Genomic DNA, 23,879 nt, shown 5'->3' with positions numbered 1-23,879 from the left:
AATTAATTTCTGGGACAAACACAGAGCTATCCCACTCCACAGATGTTTCCTCTTAGTTCTACTGGACTCAAGTCAATGAAAACGTGGCAGTATCTGCACAGCAACACATGGAACTTTCCACCAGCTCAGATGGGAACAGGAGCATTCTGACTTGAAATCTCTATTAAAATTCTGCTATTTTTGTTTGGAAGAGAAGGGAGAGGTTAAAGGGAGCTAAGAAAATAGAAATTGGCCCTTAGCATGCCTGAGAACCACAGTCTCACAGATTTCTTGGCAGATACTGTATCATCTGGGAGAGCTGTAGGACCTTTTACCCTTGTCAGAGCTTTGTTTACCCTTTTGGGACACGAGCTGGTGGCAGCAAACCTCCAGGGGCAGCTGAGACCAACTAGCAGCTCTGTAATACTTTTGGCTGGGCTCATTATTTATATCTCAGTGGTTGAAACAGGCCCCATCTGAACTGGGGTCACTCTCCTCACCACTGTTTTTCCATGCCAACAGATGGGAAGCAGTGACACAGAAGGAACTGGGCCCCTTGGGACACCCAATTCACTCTGTGCCTGCATACCCAGCTACAGAAGACCAGGGGGAGGACACACACGTGTAGGGGAGGCACTGCAGACCCTGGCACCAGGTTAATTTACAGGGTTGCTCTGAGGAAGTGCTTGGCACCAAGTGTCTCTCCTGAGCACACAGCCTGGATCTCAGAGGGCTAAATATTGGCTGTCCTTATTAAGAACTGGGGAGGGAGTGCAACGTACTCCCCTCTGCAGAGGCGTCAGTTCGCACACTTGAAACACAGTGATGTTTCTTTTCCCACCACCACCTCCAGCTCTCATAAAAATATATTTAAAATTAAAAGGATTTGGAGAAGGGACAAGAAGCATCTTTAAGTGATGTAACTTGCAAAATGCTTGGACATCCTTCAGCTGGAAAGCTGTGTAGAAATACACTATTCATATTACAAAATTCACCCCGAGTGTAACTCAGGGCAGCTTTTTGGTCTCCAACCACAAATCTGCAATAAAACATTCAGGGAATAGCTGAGGTTCAAGACTTGCAGTCTCATTTACATTAACCATTTTCTGCAATATTAAATAATAAATGATAAAAAACCTGCCTGTGGTAAGTATAAGGTCCTTTAAAGGTTTTTTCTCCCTTCAGTTTTCTTTCTTTCTTTCTATGTTTTTACAAGCAGCTTTGCATGGCAATGAGTGGATCACAGCTACTGTAAAGCTGATGTCAGGTTAGTGTTTGCCTCACACAAAATAACTCTGCTGAAGTGATAAAAGACAATATGTGCACTCAGTGTCACTTCTTGGCTCTACTACTGTGTAGTAACATTACAACCTACCTAAACCATTACTTAAGGGACTGAAAAAATCCCAACCCTTCAAAATACGAACCTTGGGCAAATTTTGGGAGATTTTTTTTTTAACAACCTGTCTGCTTGTTCTACTGCTTGTTACAACAGTGGCTGCACATACCAGAAATACACAGTATTGCTGCAGTCACCTTGAATAACTAGTATGAGCTCTAGAAAAAGGACTGAAAAGATTTGGGAACCTTAAGCACTCCATATGTTTTAATGTGATCATGATTATTAGTTTGACCTGTAGTAGGTTCTGTCCTGTATCTACAGCTTTCCTTCAGCAAAACCATTCTTCCCCTTTTCCCCACCAAACATGTTACAGTCAAAAGAAAATTCTTAATCTGATATTATAAAATGGAAACAGAAAAGTCGGAAAATGTTGAGTAGGAGCTAAATAACTTCTGGATTATTGTAGTAATTTCTGCCATAAAGTTTGTTCAAAACAATCCTTAACACTTGCAGATGAAATATCAGCTTCTTAAAAATCATATTCTTCCTTTGACTTTTTCCATGTGTTGTTTCTTCCTATCAAGCCAAACACCTCTTACTCTTTGCTGGGCCATCCAATTGATGTAGGGAGGGAATCCACACCTGGTGATGCAACTTGTATCCATGCCTTACCTGTAATCCTCTGCTTTTCCCTGTGAAGGATCATTACTGACAGCCACTATGCTTTTCCAGCTGAATTACCCAACTCTTAAAGACCAACTTAGTTTTCCATTTACCTTGGTCATGTCCCTTCTCCTTAGCCACATTGAGATGTTTTGGCTGGGTTACTATTGCAGCTGTTGGCAAAAGGGATAGGTGGAGCTCCAGGGAGCAGGGAAGTCATAGCATATCCAGAGTTGGAAGGAACTCACTGGGATCATCAAAGCTCAGCTCCTGTACAGAACACCAAGAGTCACACCATGTGTCTGAGAGCATTGTCCAAACACCTCTTGAACTCTGTCAGGCTTGGTGCTACTTCACGGGAGAGCCTGTTCCAGTGCCCAGCCACCCTCTGGGTGAGGAACCTTTTCCTGATCTCCAACCTAAACTTTCCCTGACACAGTTCAGGCTGTTCCCTCAAGTCCTGTCACTGGTCACCTAAGAGAATAGTTTGGTGCCTGCCCCCCTGCTTCCCCCTGTGAGGTAGTTGTAGACAAATCTTGGTTTAAAATATGAATTATGAACTTGGGACCATGTTGTATTTATAGTAAAATCTAACCACATTTTATTCAAAGAATAGTAAGGTAATTTGAGGGAAAATTTACAGCTAGTGCTGCTCTCATTTGTGCTGCACAGAAGACAGCCCCATATGCATTTTAGAACACAGCAGCTGGTTTACAGATGTGAAACACATGCAAACAGAATTAAGTGGAAAGTACACCAGTCACTCTGGAAAACAGACTCAAGCACTTCCCAGGCAACAGCATTATTAACTGCTGCTGCTGCACTTCCTGGGTGCCAGCAGTTACCCGTATGGAAAGCACCTCAAATTTGCTTATTTGCATTTAACTGTAGCTTTTTTTATTACTATTAATGCTTAGTAACATTTCGAAAGCCTCTTAGACAGGAGGATGACTCTGATGGAACAAAGAAAAAAAAAAAAAAGACCTTTTTTTTATATACAAACTGACAAGATTGCAAAATCAATTAAAAACAGTTTTGAACATTTAATAAAAACTCATCCTAGAAATCCAACTTTTGGTCGTGAAGTCCCCAAATTCTCTTCTTCATCCAAAATCTTCTGAAGGGCTATGTGAAGTGACTTGCCTACTCTTTGTCCTGTCTGCAAAGCAAAGAAAGCAAAACAAACCTGAGACATGTTTACTTGCAAGGAGACAACTCTTACGGAACACTTCCTTCTGACAAATATTTTCCCTTTGATGATTCATATACACCAGCTGGTATCATAAAATATGCTTTTAATTTAGAAAAATAATGGTGGTGAAAGTTTCATTTTAACTTGATTAAGTTTTGGAAAAACATACACACAAAGCCAGTGCTCTCATTCATCAGAGAAGCATTCCACAATCATTAAAACCAGGTCTGCGCATCGCTGGATCACCCAGGAATACAAATTAAATTCACATCAGGCACAAGCACACATTCAAATTAGCCAGCACACAGAGCATGAAGCAATGTTCTAGCTGCCTGAGGACAAGAGACACCTGACCAGCAAAGCAGGCTACCAACAGAAGTTCACCAAATTCTTCTGAATGGGTTCAGAATCAGCAGAGTGAATTTAGGCCAGCTGAACACCCTGTCCTGTGGCCAGAGAAACCCAAAATGCACACTGGCTGCACCACCAAGTCACTCTGTGGGCAGATCCTTCATATGATGTGTAATTCTGTCCTGTCCAAGGACCTTAAAGGAGTTAACAGAATGTTTTCTTTACAGAAATAAACTCCAGCAGTGAAAACCCAACAGGATTAGCTCCAGCACTGACCTCTACTTGTCCCACATGCCCAAGTATACTGTGCAAGCTACAGGGCAGGGGAACATTGGGCAGTGGTGAAATAAAGATCTTAAGGTAGTGGTGCTCATTGGAGCTTTCCCAGGGTCTCTCTAAGTGACCTGAAATACTGACTGCAAACAGAAATAAAAAGCCCACTGCCCCCTAGAGAGCCAAAGGCAGACTATATTAAAATGAGTTTATTGGCTCCTGATCTATGCAGCAAAGTCCAGTCCAGCCATACAGCTGGCACAAAACTCTGTTTCACCTCCTGGTGACAATTACCGAAACCATGCACAAACCTGAAAATAAGCTACATTTTTAACTAAAGAGTCAGGTGTCAGAATATGGGCAATGGTACCAAAGGAAATTGGGAAGAGCTTTGATGCATCAGGGTAGCTGTCAATCCTAGAGACCATGAGTCAGGCTACATAAATGGCAGGGGGGAGCACAAGAGCAAGAACTGTCACAGCTCTGCACTCGGAGAAAGATCACTGCAGCAGTCCTTTTATCCCTGATAAACTTTCTTCTCCTCAAATCTAGGACAACATCACTCACCCCAGGTTAAAGTGAGTGGGAACTGTGCAGAGCTTTGGTATTGACCCAACACTGTTGCCATCATATTCCTGCTTGCCTCTCTAGTGGACTGGATCATAAACTCAGAAAAAAAAAAAAAAAAAAAAAAAGCCTTATGCTTTTGGCAGCTTCCCAAAACCTTCCTATGAAACTCCCTTCTTTCCCATGAAACTCCCTTCCTAAGAGATATGTCCTAGAATGTCTCTTCTCTATCAGTGAGGAAAAACTGAACATCCTCTGACCTGCAGCCAAATCATTCAGGAATAGAGGTGTCAGACATAGGTTACTCAGCTCCTCCACTGGGCATTCCCGGGCCTTTTTGTTTTTCTTATATCCTAATAGGATATCCTAATCAGGATGTTGAGTTTAAGGCAGGACCAAACAGATAATCTCTGACCTTACAAAAACATCTTGGGTTTTTTGTGTGATCAGTTTTATCTCTCACTCCTGCAGAGGAATTAGAGATAACACCTCTCTACCCAGGTAAGGGGGATGAAAGGCATGTGTGAATGCAAATAAAAAGCCCACTGGTACCACTGGGATTAGCACTCTGGATTGACATCATGACACAGTCAAGTGCCATATACTCAGTAATTCCCTCTTGAGACCAACTGTTGTCAAACTTGGCTCCAACTTCAGCATTCCTGACAAGAGCCATGCAGAAATTAGCCACCCCTGTCTCTAGGAAACAGGGCCAGCTTGAACTATATAATTTTCATTCTGACTTTCAAGTTCAATATCCATTTCTGTCTCATGCTCAAGGCCAAACTCAGGCATGAGAATTTACACTGGAGAACAGATTTAAGAAGAGCCTGAAGAAGGGTTTAAAATTGATCTTATATGAATGTGGAAAATATCCAGATACTAATATTTTTATGAAGTAGGGACAGATTGTAAACTCAATAAGGAAGCAAAGAAAAACAACAGTAAAATGAGAACAGTACATTTATCATAAAGCAAATGAGTTGTGCTAGAACACCATGCACCACCAATTCCAAACACCATCTCTACTCTTACAGGGACTTTACCACATTAGAAGTTTTGCTCTTTCAGTCTTTAAAAGACACAATAAAGGGGAACATGTTCTTAAAAAATACTCTCAAAGTTTCTCAGCTTAAGCTTCACTGTCTTACAGCTGTGAAGTACTTGCCTGAAACAAATGTGAATACCATATATTTCAAGCATCTAGAAGTTTAGACAGTGTCCACTCACATTAGAATCTGTTTCAAAGGAACTGCCTGTGACCTTCACCAAGTCCCTTGTGCACCAAATCAAAGCACCAAGGTCTCTGCTCTGAAAGCCCTTACTGAAGCTTTCTGTACACCCAAGCTCCAGTTCATGCAGTATCAATCCAAGACAGGCAACTGCTCAACATTCCTTACCTCCATCATTTCAAAAATACTCTCAGGATCCAGGCTACCTTTCCCCACCTTCTTCATAGAAGTGATGGCACCTTTACTGGTCACTGAAATAAGCAGGCTTGCCAAAGAACAGGCTTCTTCCTGAAGGGTAGCATCCACCACGTGCCTATATCCAATCTGCAAGTTAGTGACAAAACAATGCATTAGTCTGCAGCTCTCAAAGCTCCCCCACTGAGAAATCAAACTGTGAATGGTGGCTTTGTTACTTATCTACAGCCTCACATCCTAAAATCATGTAGCCTTTGGAAAGAGAGACTGACTTAAAAGCACAGGATTTAAACAGCTTCTGACCCCAAATGATGGGTACATAAACAATAGAGGTGAGATAAACATGTCACTATTTCATACTTTTTTCCTTTCTACCATCCATTCATCGGTATGAAACTCCATATTCATCTTTTCCTGCAACTCTAAGTATAGACTTTGGTCCCCTCTACCTGAAAATTACACATCCCAAGACTCAGGTGAGCCCTCATTTCAGCAATGGTCCCTCTACTATTTATGCAAATTGCTTAAGAGAAATGCAAACCAAACTCTCAGGTGCCTAAGCCAATCACTAACACTTGCAATGGAAAATGCAGCACCCATAAAATCAACTGTGTTAGCTGTGTGCTATATATGGAAGACAAAAACCTGATTGAATGGAAAGGGATGGTATTGCACCCATGAAAGTGGAGTTCTGTCCTCAGCAACAAATACTCAGCATGCAACTCCAGGCAGATCACACAATCTCCACTCCTGAATACCATGACCTCTTGTTTTAACACACTGAGATATCTGCTGCTCTGTATCTTAAGCAAGGAGCAGATGAAAAATAATAAACAACTCCTCTGCATGCAAGAAGATGCATTTTAAGAATGCATCAATTAGAAACCTACAATTCAGAGATGCAAAAAAACATGTTATTCAGTAAAAGTTCTTAATCAGGAGGCCAAAGACAAACAAATATAGACATAGAGGACACTGCCTATTTCTGTAACTCTAATTTACAGAAAATTAGGGGAAAAAATAAATGGCAAGTGAAATTAACAGGAACTGCAGTCTCAAGGCAGAAATTTGTCAGACTTACTTTGCTTAGTGTGACAATACAGGGCACCTCATCTACGTTGAGTCGAATACAATCATAAGGGTCATCAGACAGCTCAATCTCTTTGGTGCCTTCCTCATCCTCCAGAACACGCACTTTGGGTATTCTGTGGAAACAAAGTTGCAGAGTCATTGCCAGAACACACAACAAATACAGTTGTTATACAGTCACAAGTCCAGGAAGTCCCTGTTCTTCTAAATGAGGCAAAATGTTTAGCAGAACAGTACAGAATGTGATCAAAGGATTAACAACTCACTCCCTGAGACTACAAAGAAAACACTGTAAGTGGGAAGATATTTAGGATAAGATAATCCTATTTACATCATTCAAACAGTTAAAATTTGAGTTGTTCTTCACACTATTACATGGGGAGAAATTAGTTTTGAATTTACACAAATCAGTTCTGAACAATTCTTTGTATGCACCAGAATGTCACAGATGCACAGGAGACAAATTACCAAGACTGAATCCTTTTGTTCTGCGGTTCCCAAACTTGCAGACAACAGTAAAGTTGTCAGCATTACATCAATTGCATTGCTTGGCAAAGGTGTGACATGAGTAGCAAATACAAGTAGTAAAGCTGTTCAGGAAAGAATAGCACCAACTAAAGAGATTTGGGGTGAAGAGAAAAGGTGACATTAGTAAAATCCTTTCTCTAGCAAGATGAGAAGATTGGCAAGATACTCTACTGTTCTAAGGACAGGTATGCAAGCAATGTATAACGTATCAGGATGAAGAAGTGATGAAAACCCACACAGAAATCCAATAAATGCTTTCTTCTCAGTTGTGAATGATGAGCTCTCTCACAAATGAGCCAGACAGGCTCTTTATGGCTCCTTATCAGCCGTACATACATTGTATTTGTGATAGCCATCTAATGGAAGTTGTACAGGATGATTTAAGGCAGTTTCCTTAGCATAGTGAATTAAGTAATTTAAAATAATTTAGTAGAAGATGGTATCTCAAGCTGCCAAGAGTGTCAGCATTTTATACACCCACATTTATCCAGGTGCCTTCTAGGATGGAGTACTGACTGAGAGACTTGGCATTACTGGTCAGTAAAACACACACAGTGCTCACCCACACTACTCTCTCTTTCACACATTTGCACTTGAAAACAAAGTATTTCAAGGTGTCCCAAGACAGCTAACTTCAGTAACCACAATCTGGTTTTATGTTAGTGCTGTTGCAGTAGCATTGTGTTTTATAACTAGACTCTGGAGGTTACATTCTTTTATGCCCTCTGTAACAAATCTGTTCTTTTAAAAGAGGAGATATGGACTCATTTAATGAACATTTCCCCCACCAACACAAAGTGATTTTGATTGATCCTTGGAAGAGTATTTTATTTATCTGGGGCTAGTACATCAAAACAGCTAACCCTGCTCCAGTGACAACAAATTCCCTGCAAGCACACTGGCCTGAGCCAACTCGAAACTAAGACTTTGAGTAAGCAGAACAATTGTGATGTGCACTTTTTTCCAGAAATGAAACTCCAAATGTTTCAACTCATTAGAAATGCATCAAAGCCTATTTTCAAGTTTAAAATATTCCATTAGAAGTTGATGGAATAAAGTCACAAAGTGACTAACCTTCAAGCTACACAGGACAATGGACAACACGGGACAACAGCCTAGTCAGGGAAGAGGTGTACGTGCCAGAGTAGTGTTTAAAAAACAAAGCAAGATTTTAAGAAAATCTGTGAGATTAAGCAATTTTTAACTCCAACATAAAATGGCTTTGAAACCAGAGCAGTGTTTGTCTGCAAGAAAAAGTTGCCAGAATTAATATCTGAAAAATGCCTGCAAGGAGCTTTTTTGGCCAAGAACAGATGAGAGAGGTGTAAATTAGAAATACTGCAAAGGCAAAAAGATCAGACACAAGCATCACAGTTGCATAAAAAGGGGGTATATGGACAGAAAAACTATGCAAAGTGAATGTAGCACAAAGCTTCTCCAGAACACTGTTGATTTCATCTCCTAGCTTGTGAATATTTATCTTAAGAAATAGCTGTACACAATTACTTTGCAACTTTTATTTTTCTATTTTGATTCCTACAACTAATCAGGGCAGAGATCTGTACAGCGAGACTTAGTCCTGTAACAAACAGTGCTCTTTTCTTTGTGTGCAGATGCAGATTTCACAAGTGTAGAACCAGTTCCACCCTTCCAAGCAGGCATTGGTTCTGCCTCTACCATGCTGTGCAGCAAAAACCTCGGTGTCTGCAAGGCTGTTGTGTTATAAACTTTGTTGGTTTTGTAACTTGCCTATTTTCTGCAGCCTCAGGTTACAAGCAGGCACATTCCATGGGACCAAGTTTAATGTCCTGACACAGTAGCTAGCTGCACATTTTGCAATATCTACTTCCATCCTCAAACATGTGGGAGACATGGGTAAGAAGAAGGCTTGGTATCTGCTATCTTGTGCACATGATCTTGATGGTAGATTTTAGAACTCAATGAACAATACAAAACTGCAAGAGTTTTGTTTTAAATATTCCCCCTAGACCAGTTCTATTGTCATTGTTCCATGCCTGAAGGGGAGAGAACAAGTCAGGTCAGGCATTCAAAAGATTTAAATCCCCTAAGTCTTGAGCAAAATTCCTTAAATTGTGATGTTGGATTTACTTAGCTCTAAAGCAAGATGGGTCCACAGATATTACAAAAATGCTTAGAGCAAGATTTTAAATTGAAGCTGAAGTTTTTCAAATGCCTATCTGAATATCTAAAATTTTGTAGCTTCAAAGAAACAACAGCACCTTGAGCTCCCTGCTCTTTGTTCCAATGCTGTAGTCAAGGCTGGCAAAGATCTGAAAACACTTAGAACAAAAACTTGGTTGTAAGCAAAGTAGGAAAAGCCAGTAAGAGTCAAATGTAGAACACAGTTCAGAACACTTAATCTGAAGCAATCTTCAAACTGACATATTTTCTTGTTTGGAGAATAATACTTTATAGAGAACAGGCAGCTATCTTCAATCCAAAGAAAACCCAGTAGCTACAAAGGGAAAGGGGGAGAAAAAAGTGAATGAGGACAACAAGTTTTCACTTTGAATTTCACCTCTTGACTTTCTGAGCTTGTATGAGATGAGCTGTACTAGCATTCCCTGCTCAAATCAACAAGATAGGTTTCCAAAGGTAAAAAATCAATAGGCAGTGTCTTACTGTATCACATTTTGAAATGATATTCAACTTCAACAAGACTCGTGATGTTTGCCCTCAGCTTAAAGATTATATAAAGGACACAGTTGTCAGAGGAATAAAAATAAGTAAGAAACATTAAAATAATTACACCTTCCATCATGTTGTCCACATTCTTTTATTCATCTATTTAATTCACCACTTTTTATATGATCATCTCTCTTTATTCTTGGTTAAAGTAACAAAAAAGGTCTAGTTATCTTATATATAAAGTATGAGCTGTGGATCTGCAAAACAACTCACATGGTAGTAACTGTTTTAACTGTATGGCTTTTGCATCCTGGCAACTCACACACAGAAATACAAGCATTTCTTCTTTTTACTGTACTGCCAACTCCTTTGTGAGCCACTACATTTCTAAAAGCATTTCTTAATGTCATAAAAACAATCTACTGTTAAAAGTTACTGCTGAGAATTTGATTAACATGAGAAATTTTTCAGCAACACATAGAATTTCTTGTCTCAGATGGATAAGTCTCCCCTTATCCTTTTTGAAGTGTTTATAACCTGATATACTCCCTGTCTTCAAAAGCTTATTTTCCTCTTCTTTTTGCATGTACTTTTCCAGATCTAGTACTGTGCCTTGATTCCCCGATAAACAAGCCAGAACTACACTAGTGACTAGCAGATCTCTAATTAATGCTGAAGAACAATTCGAGAGCCACTTTTAAAACATTTCTGCTTCTAGGAGTCAAGGTTGCAAACCTGTACCAGCTATTTTTACCATGTAAGTTTTCTAGCAAAGCTATTCACTAGGTTGTTTTTCTCAAGGGTGCTATAAAACTCTGTATTCCCTTTCACCTACAGATAAAGAAAATAAAAACAACAGAAAAAATAGTAGTGAGTCCTATTAAAAACACACAGAGAAGACGTGCATCATTCATTCTACTAGATTGTATTTTCCCATTCTTTGAATTATAACGCATGGAGCAAAGTTCTTTTAAAGACACATCGTTTTCCCCTCCCCACAATCTCTCACTGCCACATTTTTCCTCTTGATTTTAAAAAGAACTCTAGGCTGACAGATAATGAGAACAAAATCAAAAGTGGAAAACCAGAGCTAATTACAAATCAGCAGTCACGCTGACAGAGGGCTTCTTATTCAAGAGCATCACACATCAATAAATACTTCTTATTTCAAACCCACAAGGCATCAACACCAAGGACTCCAAATACTTGCAACAAAACCACCTGGTCAACACTACTTTTGTGGATCTGGCTACAACAAAAGTTATACTGTGAACATGACTGTGCATAACATGCAATATGACACTTGATCATCAGAAACTGAATTAAAATAACATTAGTTCATGGTACTTGCATGCAAATGAGTGCTTTGTATCTGAATGCAAGTATCTGTCTTGGGAACTTATTTAAATAATTAAGCATTAAAAATGTTTTGCTCATGGAGAATGGTTCTCTTCCACTTCCCATGCCGCTTCTACCCACATGAAATAAGATCTGTGCTTTACCTTGTGTTAAAGAGAGCTGCCTTCACTGCAATAGAGATTGCATCAAAGATGTTCCCACCACATTCCAATAACTGGGGAAGAAAAGAAGAATCTCTTTAAAAGAAAATCAGGCTAGTGTCTTTAAATGAAGCCTTTATTTTATTTAAACCTACTTGAAAAGGAAGAAAATTAATTACCAGAACAGGTTTTTAAAAAACAAAGTTGTCTTTAAAGCCTAGCTATGAAAAGAAACAGATAGGAAATAAAGATTTCAGCTAACTGTATTATACATGCAAAATAGAAGAGTTAATGCACTTCATAATAAAATTAATGATAAAATGTAATAATAGAAGCTGAAATGAAACCAGCACTGTTCTTAATCTTCTTGTGCTAAGGTTCTGATCTAGACTATGGCCAGAATACCCTTTATAAAGTCATCATATTAATTCTTTAGTGTTAAATTAAGCCAATCAATTTTCTATATTTCATTTCAAAGAGGAGCCTTTTTAAAAAATATCAGGTGGACAAAACCAACTGGGAGAATTGCTTTCACAGAAGAAACACACACTGTCACCAAGAACATGGTATGGAAAGCAAGTAATACAAGGTGTAGTTATGAAGGCACATCATGATTTATTCTCTTTATGGGAAAGAGTCATTGCCAGGTTTATCTCACAGCTGATAGTGATCCAAGGAGAGCCTGATGTCAAAGTCTTGCAAATGAGTGTTATCAACAAGTGAGGTGTTTGGAGGGAGCCTAGCTCAGCTTCTTCCAGTGAAGATTGGGAGAACAGCAGTCAAAGGGAAAAGCAGCACTGCATACAAGGTAAAAAGGGAGGGCTCCCCAAACCACTAATACCTTCTGCAGGCTGCCAGACAAGTCAGAGATGTATCTGTCCATAGCCTACTGTCACTTCTCTGACAAGCTCAGCTCCCAGCTGCCAGTACTATTTCCTGAGGACACACACGCATACAGAGCAGGCATTCGGATCTACTCCAGCAAGAACATATGGATGCTTCTCTGTGACATAAATCTATGCTGTATGATGAGAGCAAAACATGTTTTGCAATCCTGATTACGTTGATTGTTCTTCAAAATTTATTTAAAGATGAGATAAACTCCTGCACAGGCAGTAAATCATAAACGAGATATTCTGTAAAGACAGTTACTTTTTATGAAGACAGACTGAACAGTGTAAAAAGAATGACAAAAAGTTGGGATAAAAAGCTAAATACAGAGGTGATCAGATTATTTCTTTGCAAGCAGCTGCTGGATACAGAGAGGTTAACTTGCCCCTTTCAGTCATTATTGGATTTTACTCGATAACACAATAAGCCCCACAATATCTGTGTTATTAAAACACAATAATGGGATGTGCCTGCACTGTTGCTAGGCTGGTGTTCAGGCTGCTGTTCTAAAGCCTTATCTGTACTACAGTGGCTCCTAGAGGCAAGGAACACTGCCTGCACAGAGCGCAGTGCAACAATTCCTCCACAGAGAAATGAACACTTTTCTCAGCTCAAGCACCTTGTACTGACATCCCCCCCGTTTATTTAATTATTTTTAGGACTAAGAAAGTCTCCACAGCTGTGAGTTATGGGAGAGGGGTCTTTTCTGCTTTTAATTTACTGATATGGAAGTGAAAAAGTTATGGGAAAGAAAAGATAACACATTATTGATCCAACCTTATTCAGAGAAGCTTTTCCTCCAAAAGTAGATTCCTAACTTTTTTTTAATCAGACTGGGGGCAGGGGAGGGGGAAATAAAAAAGACGAGGAAATCCTGGAAGGTGCTCAATAGTGAACTGCAAAAATTTCAAGAGAAACTAATGCACCCTGTCCTCCTGACACACAATCTACTGTGACTGGATAGGGAATGATAAGAGATTGTACACTTTGATTCTCCTTGCTTAGCCCAGCAGGCTGCTGGGGCAAATTATGGGGAGAAGGATATACATATATATCAAAACCCACTCAAAAATGCCTAAAAGCTCCTTATTTCTGACATCAGTGGCTTGCTTAGAATAGGAAGAAATTGAGGGAAACACAGAGAGGGTGAGAACAGGCCTCTGATGTACTCCATGTTGATAAGCTACTATTTAGAAGTGGAATGCCTTCCATTATTAAAAAACAAAGCATATATTCTGAAAGGTCAAGGTATATATTCTCCATCTTAGACACATGTATCTCAATTTGTCCATGTGCCTGCATCTTTGTGGTGTGCATGGCTGAAGTTATTTTTTCCCATTCTGACTGTACAGAATTATAGCATTTCTCAAGTACACTGACCACCAGAAAAAATTTGAGAGATGTTTTTAATTGATAAATCTTTTGCTTGACTGCAAAACACATTATTTTCTCTTTTGAGGCTGCATGTGTCAAATTTTGTTTACACACAGGAGCTGAATATAGGTGTTTCAATCAAACTGCACATTGCTAAATTGCATAGGAATGGGGTATTTCCAGGCTCATAACATTCTTTCTGATCTTTGTCTCTTGGAATGAGAGACTTCCAGACAAGTACCTTCACACCTGACTGCAAGGTACCAGTATTTTCAGCTTTATGACAGATTTGAGGTTTATTTTCCCTCCAATCTAAACTATGCAACGCAAACACCAATGTAAAGGATTTCCAGGAATTCTGGAGGAAAATATCACCCAAAGGACTCTCTATGAGTGTTGTTTTTATATTCAGAATCTGTCTCCCTCAAATGACAAATAATATGAGTTGCTCCTTTTATTAGCCCAAGTGTCATCCTTAAACCACACTCTATAAAAAGTAGAATTCTATAGGAATGATTCAGCAACAGCAGCTTCAGGAAAATCTGTAGGTGTCAAGCACCTACACTGTCACATGTAATATGATCACACACTATCACATGTCTACTGTTTAGAAAAGGAAATATTACAAGTATGTCCAAAAAGTGAAAATACAGAGGAAAAAAAAAGTTGGGGGTAGAACAGAGTAAGAGAGAAACGTTAACACTATCTTGTTCTAACTGTACCAACAGCTCTTCAATGGCTCACACACAAAATCCCTGCAGAATAAATATAACATCAAAAAGACTCATCAAGTTTAGAGTCATAATTATGAACCTGCAACAGATTTTTTATTGGCACTGTAAAAAGAGGTAAATGTAAAATTCCTCACATAACAAAGTGATGCCTTGATGCCCTGATGTTCATAATTCTGATACAATCAGTAGCATGAAAACACGGAGGCTGTTTTTCTCTGTAACTGTGGACAATCAACAAATCAGTCCAGAAAGAATCAGATATTGACCAGCTATATCTAAAAAAAAAGCTATACAGAACAGTGTGTGTATATATATATATATACACATATATACACACACACACACACAGGCAGGGAAGCAGACTGCTTTATGAAAGTCTTTGTTTATGCAGTGCCTATGCAATATTTAGCAGCATGTTGCTTAAATAAGCACTGCATTTAATATTCTGTACCTCTGCTTGCAATTACCTAGTAACTAAAGGCCCCAGTGTGATTTCTCAGAACTAACACTTCATTCTCCATTAAACCTTGCCAAACTGCAATAAGCCAGTGACTTGGGCTGTTAAAGCACTCAGCAGAGGTACATATTCCATCATTTTGTAGCTGGACTGTTGTACCATATCTAGTCTAATTAGGCTAATGCTACTGCATTTTAAATACCTAGTGAACTAATTTTCACATTTATTTAGGTCTTAGTCTAAATGTTCCTGCGTTGTTCATCAAACCCCTGTATTTAATTTTCTGCCTGTACAGCTTAACATTTTGCACATTATTTCACAGACCCTAATGGATTCCTGTAATATCCCTTAACATATTTTCGCTTCCAAATTTGATAAACAGAAACTCAACTTTGGACCAATAAGAATTGGAAATAATGTTCAGGAGAGTCTGACTTGCAGACTTCTGTTGAAATTCCCATGACAGAGTGCTTTAAATGCAGCAGATTTGGAAATTGAGCTGCCGCATTCATCAGATTTGTACACATAAAATATAATGTGCATTATTGTCATGGGAACAAATACTCAGTTTATCCTCTATGTTTAATATACAAATACAAGCTTCATCAAAAAGCACCTCAGCTAACCTAGCTGTTGCCAAAAACGTTTCTGTTTTACTTTAGTGAATTAGTTGTGATAAGAGTACAAAGAACCAGAGAGATGGACAGTTCTGTTAGGGCTAACATACACCCATGATAATTTACATTCACTTGAACAATATATTTGCTGTTACATCCAGCTTGGAAAAAAAGTTTACCCTTCTTTAGTGGCAATTTCCTTGTCAGTATAAGATCACTGATTTTTATCTGAGACACATTCAGGGTATTCAATGCTTTATTAGTTCTGCAGTAGAACACCAGCATCAAGAGCAGAAAAGAAGCAAGCTGAAATTAGTGATTAACTATTATAAGTAGATAGATAAGTGCCATCCACGCTGTGATACATTATATCACATAATGAGAAGCTTTTTTTTAAACAAAGAAATACAGAAGGTTATGCTAAGTCAGTCTTTGCCTTAAAAACATTTTGCTGAATCTTAGTTTTCATTTCTGTACTTACCAATACATCCACATAGAGAACCCAGCAGTGCTCTTTGGGATTAATACAAAGGGATTTCAAGTCTACACTGTTCTCACAGCTGAATACTCTGTATAGTGTATTTGCTATATCTGTGCCAAGCTCTTCTCCTCCCCGGCCTTCCAACTCAGGAGAATTTGAAGAACTAGATAAAGAAAGAAAAGAATACTTTCACTTGTGAAGCAGCAAGTACCCAAAGAATATTTCTTAAATATAAAGCATTAAAAGTATCTAAGGATTTATTTGTACAAGAATAAGCATCCTATCTGAAAAGGAATTATTTCCATTTTGCATAAGAGAAGATTTTGATGCAGATAATATACTGACATTTTGTTACAAATACTAACTAAATTCCACTACTATCTTCAGTTCCCCAGTTAAAGTAAAATTTGGTGGATTCTCTCAGAGATTATTTCTTAAGCACTGCCACCTTCTATCACTTCTACTTTAAAAAAAAAAAAAAAAAAAAGACATCTGTATTAAGTTCACAACAGCTACCAAGACAGCCTAGTGAGAGTTGAATGTTCAATTATTAAGAGACTGGCTAAGAGGAGACAGATATGATGACATGACAAGTAGAATACTAATTTCTTCTAAGTAACATGACTGCCTGACCTTAATTGGCAATTTCTTTACTGAGTGTACTGTCTGCTATCAAGCCCCTTAAAGAAAACATGTCATTACTCTCTGCAGCTTAGGGGGAACAGCAACTAAACATCTTCTCCTGAAGGGATCTGACAAAGCGTCTGGTCTTCACTTCCCTGATTCCAACATAACAAACTATTTATGAGCAGTCACGTAACAAAGTCCTTGGGTGCTGGGGTCTGGTACACAGCTAAAAACTTCTAACAATAAAAGAAAACAAGCCTACAAAAAAACCCCAAAAACCTAAAACCAAAACAAAACAAACAAAAAACCATAACAAAAAAACCCAAAAAACCTAAACCAAAACCTAAAAAACCCCCCAAAACAAGCAAAAGCCAAACCAAACTAACCAAACAAAACCCACCCCAAACCTAACAAAAAATGCCTTGCCTCCAAAGAACAATCAAATAGAGCATAAATGTCCAGAGATGCATATACAGCAAAACAATGAGCAAAGATTCCAAACCCAGCCTCTGGTTTATAGAGAGGGCCAGAATATTCTCGAGCAGTGGACCTGTAGCAGGACTTCATATCTTGTTTTAAAATAAACCAGTCAGACCTCCACCAAATTAATTTCTCATTAGAGAATATATCAAAGTTAGTGGTTACACAGAAGTAGTTTTGGTCTGTTCAAAATCAGTAATGGCCACGCCCCATATTCTCCTGGTGGGGCACTGCACTGCTACAGGGCATGTCACAGGGCAAATTTTTCATGACATGTATGTTTTGTGTCTATATGGTGATACAAAACACCAGGAATACAAAAATCCAGCAGAAAACAAAGTCTTGGAATATAATCCCTTCACTTAAAAAAACCCCAAACCCAAACAACTAAAGATTCACGTTATCAAGGTGTGACTTAAACCACCAAGTGAGCTGTGCCAATAATACTGCAAAATCTATAAGCTTACATATAATTATCTACTATTATTCTTACCTCACAGTAACTCTCCCAACTTCTTGTTTTGCAGAGTTGATGAAAACTCTGCAAGACAGAGTTTTCTTTGTCAGGAAGAACTACTGGATTTTACAGAAGTTATTTGTTGCTACTAGAAAGAGATAGCACTATACATGCTTAAAAAGAAAAAGAAACATTACTGCCAATTAAGCACTGATCTACACTTCCAAACTATATTTTCCACACGAAAAGCATTGGAAGTGTGACACACAATATTATTCAGGGTTATTAGGCACCAATTTTATGAGATAGGATCTGATTTAAGTATAACTCAGTGCTGAGTCAGGTCTTCAGGTTGTATTAAACAAGCACTTATCCATGGAAGCAGCTTTTATGCAAGTTAACAAGATCATTCTGTTTAAGCCATAGTTATGAAAGCATTATGATCCCTATGGCAAGTTGCAAGAATTATGCAAATTTCAATCTATGCCTCATTATTATTTCTAAACACAAAGTTTTATCAAATGTTGTATTTTTTGATTAAGATTGGATGCTTTCTTTGACAGTGAGTAGAAAGAACCTAAGACGCAATTGGAATATCACTATACATTTCACTGCATCTTATTTCCATTATCATTTTAACACTTCATTTCCTTGCAATCAAAATGAAATAAAGAAGCAAGGCTAGCAGGATATGATTGTAACTATTTGGTAAATACTGCCACCTAATGCCTACAGACTATTGCAGTAACTTATACTGCACAAAATTTGGAAAGAGGATGTCTTAACAGACTAGAAAATGACAAAAACTTTGCTTATGGTGAACAGAAAGAATTTAGTAGTGGTACAGAATTTCTATGCCAAAGCAGCATGTAACTTTCAAGACTATGAAAATAATTTCAGTGCCACATTGCCTAACTATCAGAGATTCCTCTTAAAGCATAACAATGCTTCTACCACAGATCTCTACTGAATTTCAAAACTCCTCCTGTTGCCAGTCAAAATCTTTCTGTTGCAACAGTTGCACATTTCTCACTTATTGCTCAGGCCATTAATACACTGTAATCTACAGATGGTCAGATCTGGACAAATACATTCCTTGTTTCCCTAATTCCACAAACAAAATCTGATGCATTCAAGGAATTCAGATGTCTGCTTTTCTGGTTGTTTCTATTTCTTACAGTTTGAAAGTGATAAATCAGATCAGCCAGAAAACTCAAATGTGATACAATTAGACATAGCAGTCTTTCAGCATCAAGGGCCAGGATGAATGTCTTTTCCAGTGATGAAAGGCAGTAAGAATACCACACATATTAGGACATAGACTTGTTTTATGATAATTAATTTCTAGGATCACAAACCAGTGCCCCAAAAATCATCCCCTCCAGAGATTCGCATTAAAGTCTGTCTCAAAATGGGAGTAAGTGTGCTCCTCAGATTTCAGGTAAAGGACTCAGAGCAGAATAAAGAGAAACAGAAGTTTGGAGCAGAGAATTATACACATGATCCAGCAAATGATTACTTTCATCAGTAAAAGAAACCACAAAAGTTTCGGGAAATGAGCATTTTAAGATAGTAATCACTGCAGTCTGAGTTTTTATTATTAACTTCAAAAATATAAAAGCCAAATAGAACACACAGGAACTTCACCAGAAGATTCAGGGTATGGAATTCTGCTCAGTTACTACCACCCAGTGGCAGTCTGGCAAGGCATCAGGGTACTGACAGCAGCTCGTTCCCCTTGACAGAGGGAAGCTGCCTCCACTTCACCTTCTGTCTTTTGCATCTATCTGGAAGCTAAAGAACACCTTTCCCCGTGCCACAAGCATGTGACAAGTGACTACAATCCTCTAAGGTTCAGGCCCTTGGATCCTGTTGTCACAGAAATTAAAGATTACTTATTTCCTGAACTGACTAAATCCGACTCCCAAAGATTGATCCACATCTCCCTCCCATCCCATGAAGCAGAGATTAACAGAAAATACAACTGAACATTAATCTAATGAGTTGAAGTTTTTCTAATATCTATTTCCATACACAAGTATCACAGAATTGCCATATGTCCACAGACCACTTTTTTTAGGAAAGAAATGTCCCTGCTGTCAGTGGACTTTTTTCATATAGAGACAACCAGAAAAAAACCGCAAACCAATAAACATGTAGCATTTAAGACACTTCATACATAAGTTCTAACAGCAGGATCACATTCAAGATCATCTTCCCATCTGATATTTTTTGAACAGCAATTGTAAACAAACTATCAATTCACAGGTGAGTGCTTTCCTTTAAAACATAACTTTCCACACCAATGTTAAGGCAGATACAGACAATTAGGTCAGAAAGATTAGCAGGTATACACTTAGTAGCTCTCATACTGTAGCTTTGACAATGGTATATTGCTTAATGTCAGAGTAGAAACATTTTTTTGTTTTTAATAAAAATGAAAAGAGATGTCACATGCAAAGCAGCCAACTTGACAATGCCAAGGCTTTTATGAGAAGTACCCAAAGCAATTTAAATCATAAAGATCAATTTTGGGTAAGTCTGCAAGACATGGATACTGTAGTCTCAGGCTGCAGACAATTTAGACTAACACTGAGATGTCACTGTGCTATCTCAGAGCAAACCTGAAAACAAGTTCTCAGTTTGCTTCTAGCTTCTTCCATAATTCAAACACTGTCAAGACCGTAAGGATAAACAACAGTCCATTTGTAGCAAATGCAAGAAATCTGATTAAAAACAAACACCCTTTTAATTAATGAAACATGGATTCACTCATAAATATGTAACTAAAATTTCTAATTAGTTTTTGCATCTGAAATTTACACTGGGGGTTTTTCTTTTTTTTTTGAAGTTTTGTACTAAACACACTTCAAACTGTTTCCATTGCTTTCACAAACAAAGTAAGCAAACCTTCAAGTAAAGTTTAAGTACTGTAGTGGTCAATTCTTCTCTTCCAACTTACTTTTTTTGAAAGAGATTTTCTCTATTTTATCATGGTAAAAACAACAGCCAGACATTTTAGTCATGAAGTCTGGTTCCAAGTGTGTGTACTTGAACCATTACCCTTTTCCAGCTGCAGTGATGCTATGTAATTTGGGATTGTTTTATTTAATCTTTTTTCATTCTTTAACTCCTGCTGATTTGCTTCTTTTGGATTTGCAAGACCAGCAGAAAATTTCTCTACATTCACTGCTACTGAAACAGTAAAATAACTTGTTTCTATTACTCAAACCCCTAGAGGAGGTTAGTGGAATGAAGGCATAAACTTCTGAAGAATGGCAAGACGTGATTAGTCATTTATTCCAAATATTAGATCTATTTCATTCTTTTCTAGTATACTAACCAGTCAACAAAAAATTCCAGGTAACCTTCATCTGGTTTCTCCAACTTCGGTGTCCCCATTTCAGCTTTTATGCCTACCAAGATATCAGTTTCTCCCTATTAAAACAAAAACACATCACACAACTGGAATTATAATTACAGAACTATTTGTTTAATTTAAATGTCTGTGGTAAGCTGACATTTCTACATTTCAGTTATCAGATCGTTCTATCAGAGTGAACTTAAAATAACATTTATTGAAAAAAACAAAAGGCTTTAGAAGGACAATATTAAGTGTAAGAAGATTCTTCAAACAATTATCATACATGTTACCTATCTCTAGTTTAAAAAGACTCTTAATATCCAAGACTACTTCTGTCATTTTGGCTCTGTAAACAGCTCTTTCTGCAGAACCTTCATGTTCAGTACATTTACCTTCTTCTTCTTCTTCAGTCAAAACGTCAGAAATAATTTTGCTTCATTTTAAAGGAATAGAAATTTTTGCCCCTCCCAGAAACTAGGCACAACAGTGACTTCAGTTTTCAAGATTAAATATTAGATTAGTTCAGACTGTCCAGGCACTTTATAGTAAATCCAGCTCAAGCCAGCCTGAACTAATGATACATCCTGCCATTATTTCCATATCCCATAGTTTCAGTTACTGCTATACCCATATATGTTATTGCACACACAAACCTATCTACAAATAGCATCAGATTAACTAGTCACATGAACAAGCAATTTCATCAGCAAGGTACCCAATTCCTAAGAAATTTACCTACCAGCTTTACTCTTGCAGATCCACTTGTGTTTGATACAACATCTGTTTCTACTTCTGCACATCTGTAGTCTTCACAGCCTCGACCATCTACACGAAGGTCTTCCTAAGTATGACAACCAACATATTGCTAAGGGAATCAGTAATGAAAAGTAAAAACAAAACAAAACAAACAAACAAAAAAACCCCACCACAAACCAAAAACTGTGACTTTAAACTTTCCTTCTCCTATACCAAATGCAGCAGTAAAAAATGATCTAAAAGCAACAGCTTGTAGTTTCACCATGGAATACAAAAGAACCAACTATACTTTTTCATTTATATCTCATTTAGGTAGAGCTTGGAACAAGTAATCGGCAGGCAGACATGAATTGCACCAAGCCTCTCTAATTCCCAAAAGAAAGCTTCATATTTCAAAACTGTAAAGATCTTGGCTTTAAATGGTACTTTACCTAATGCAACCCAGCTCTGTCCTGGCATAGACAAGTTCTGTACTTTTACATCAGTAATTAGCACCCCAACAGACAAAAATAATACACCAGCCTTCCAAATGCTTTCATCCATTTGTATTCCACAAATGGGCATTATACATCCTCTGATAGCTCATTCCCATAAAACCAGGTTGTTTTTCAAGAAATTTCAGTAAGAATACAGCTCTTTTACCTTTGGGGCTTCTCCTCAAGCCCCCTTCACTCTTCCTCCTTTGTCCACTCATGTTCCTTTGCTAAATTACAGGCTAAAACTCTATCCAATGGCAATAACTTGAGAAAGAGTCAGGGAAGGCAAGGAAAGAGGAGCAAATGGGGACAGAAGGATATTGATATCTTAGAGATCATCCAAAAGAGGGCAATGAAGATGGTGAAGGGCCTTGAGGGGAAGTCGTTTGAAGAGATGCTGAGGTCGCTTGGTCTGTACGGCCTGGAGGAGACTTGAGGGGAGAGGAGACACCTCGCTACCTCACTGCACTCTCCAACTTCCTCATGAGAGGAAGAGGAAGGGCAGGCACTGATCTCTGTGGTGACCAGTGACAAGGCCTGAAGTTGAGTCAGGGGAGGCATAGACTGGACATCGGGAAAAGGTTTTTGACCCAGAGGGTGGCTGGGCACTGGAAAATGCTCTCCAGGGAAGTGGTCACAACACCAAGCTCGGCAGAGCCCAAGAAGCATTTGGACAATGGTCTCAAGCACGTGGTGCGGCTCTTGGGGTGCTCTGTGCATGGCCAGGAGTGGGTGAACCTTGTGGCTTCCTTCCAACTCAGCATATGATGTGATTCTGTGAAAACAAATCCACGTCCCGTTCTCAGCCTGCTTCCCGTCCCGATGCTCGGTGTGCTGTGATAACTCCAGAGGTTCGCCACCAGACACAACGGGGCAGGGCTCCCTCCCTCTCTCTTCCCCAGCCTAGCTCGCTCCCTGCCGCCCGGCGCCCGCCCCGGTACCTGCACGCCGTGCACGATGTAGAGCTTCTCCGCCTCGCTCAGCATCACGGACGCCATTCCCGCCGCCTCCCGCCCGCACCTGCGCAGTGCCCGCTTCCTCCCTGCCTTCCTGCCCGCCCGCCGGGGGGAAGCTGCCGGCTCTCCAGAGCTGGTGTTCCCCCCGCCCAGCCGGCACCGCCACCTCACAGCGAGGCCTCCCCTTGCCTGGTGGCCAAGCGCGGGGTGCACCCGGGAAGCCACAGAAGCCTTTCACGTACCGCTCTGGACGCGGTACCCACTGGGCACCCCGCATCCCGGAAAACGTCCCGTCCAAGAAGCTGACCCTCGCGGTAAAAACAGAGCTGCCGCTTTCTGCCAAAAGCTCCTCCAGGAGGCTGTGGAAATATCCTGGTGCACAGAAATGGATCTTGTAGTCATAGTTCTCTGCGTTTCCTCATTTTCCTTGCGGAGTTTTTAACCTCAGAAAGGTCCAAGCGAGGTGCAGCTGGGAAGGTTGGTGCGGGGGCAGGGAAGAAACCAAATGCTTTCCTTAGGAGATTATGATTGTGGAAAACGCCAATCACTTGTTTTTAAAATTTTAAAAGTTAAATTATAATAAAGTGGTTGTCAAAATACTAATACAATTAGCGTAATAATAATTTGGACAATTGGAATTAGGACAATTT

General features: G+C 39.1%; 1 protein-coding gene across 1 annotated transcript; it reads right to left on the bottom strand.

The window, feature by feature from the left end:
* Positions 1-2,556: 2,556 nt before the first annotated feature.
* EXOSC7 (exosome component 7) lies at positions 2,557-23,369 on the bottom strand. The gene is made up of 8 exons (XM_054641829.2): positions 23,215-23,369; positions 21,781-21,882; positions 21,021-21,115; positions 16,114-16,276; positions 11,563-11,633; positions 6,876-6,999; positions 5,768-5,923; positions 2,557-3,143 (listed from the first exon to the last, which is right to left on the bottom strand). Exons 1-8 carry the CDS (start codon positions 23,269-23,271, stop codon positions 3,039-3,041), a joined length of 873 nt encoding a protein of 290 aa, XP_054497804.1. The 5' UTR covers positions 23,272-23,369; the 3' UTR covers positions 2,557-3,038.
* Positions 23,370-23,879: the final 510 nt, after the last annotated feature.

The sequence above is a fragment of the Agelaius phoeniceus genome, chromosome 1 (genome assembly GCF_051311805.1).
Source record: "Agelaius phoeniceus isolate bAgePho1 chromosome 1, bAgePho1.hap1, whole genome shotgun sequence".
In the NCBI taxonomy this organism is placed as follows: domain Eukaryota; kingdom Metazoa; phylum Chordata; class Aves; order Passeriformes; family Icteridae; genus Agelaius; species Agelaius phoeniceus.
This window is presented reverse-complemented; position numbering and strand designations above follow the sequence as displayed.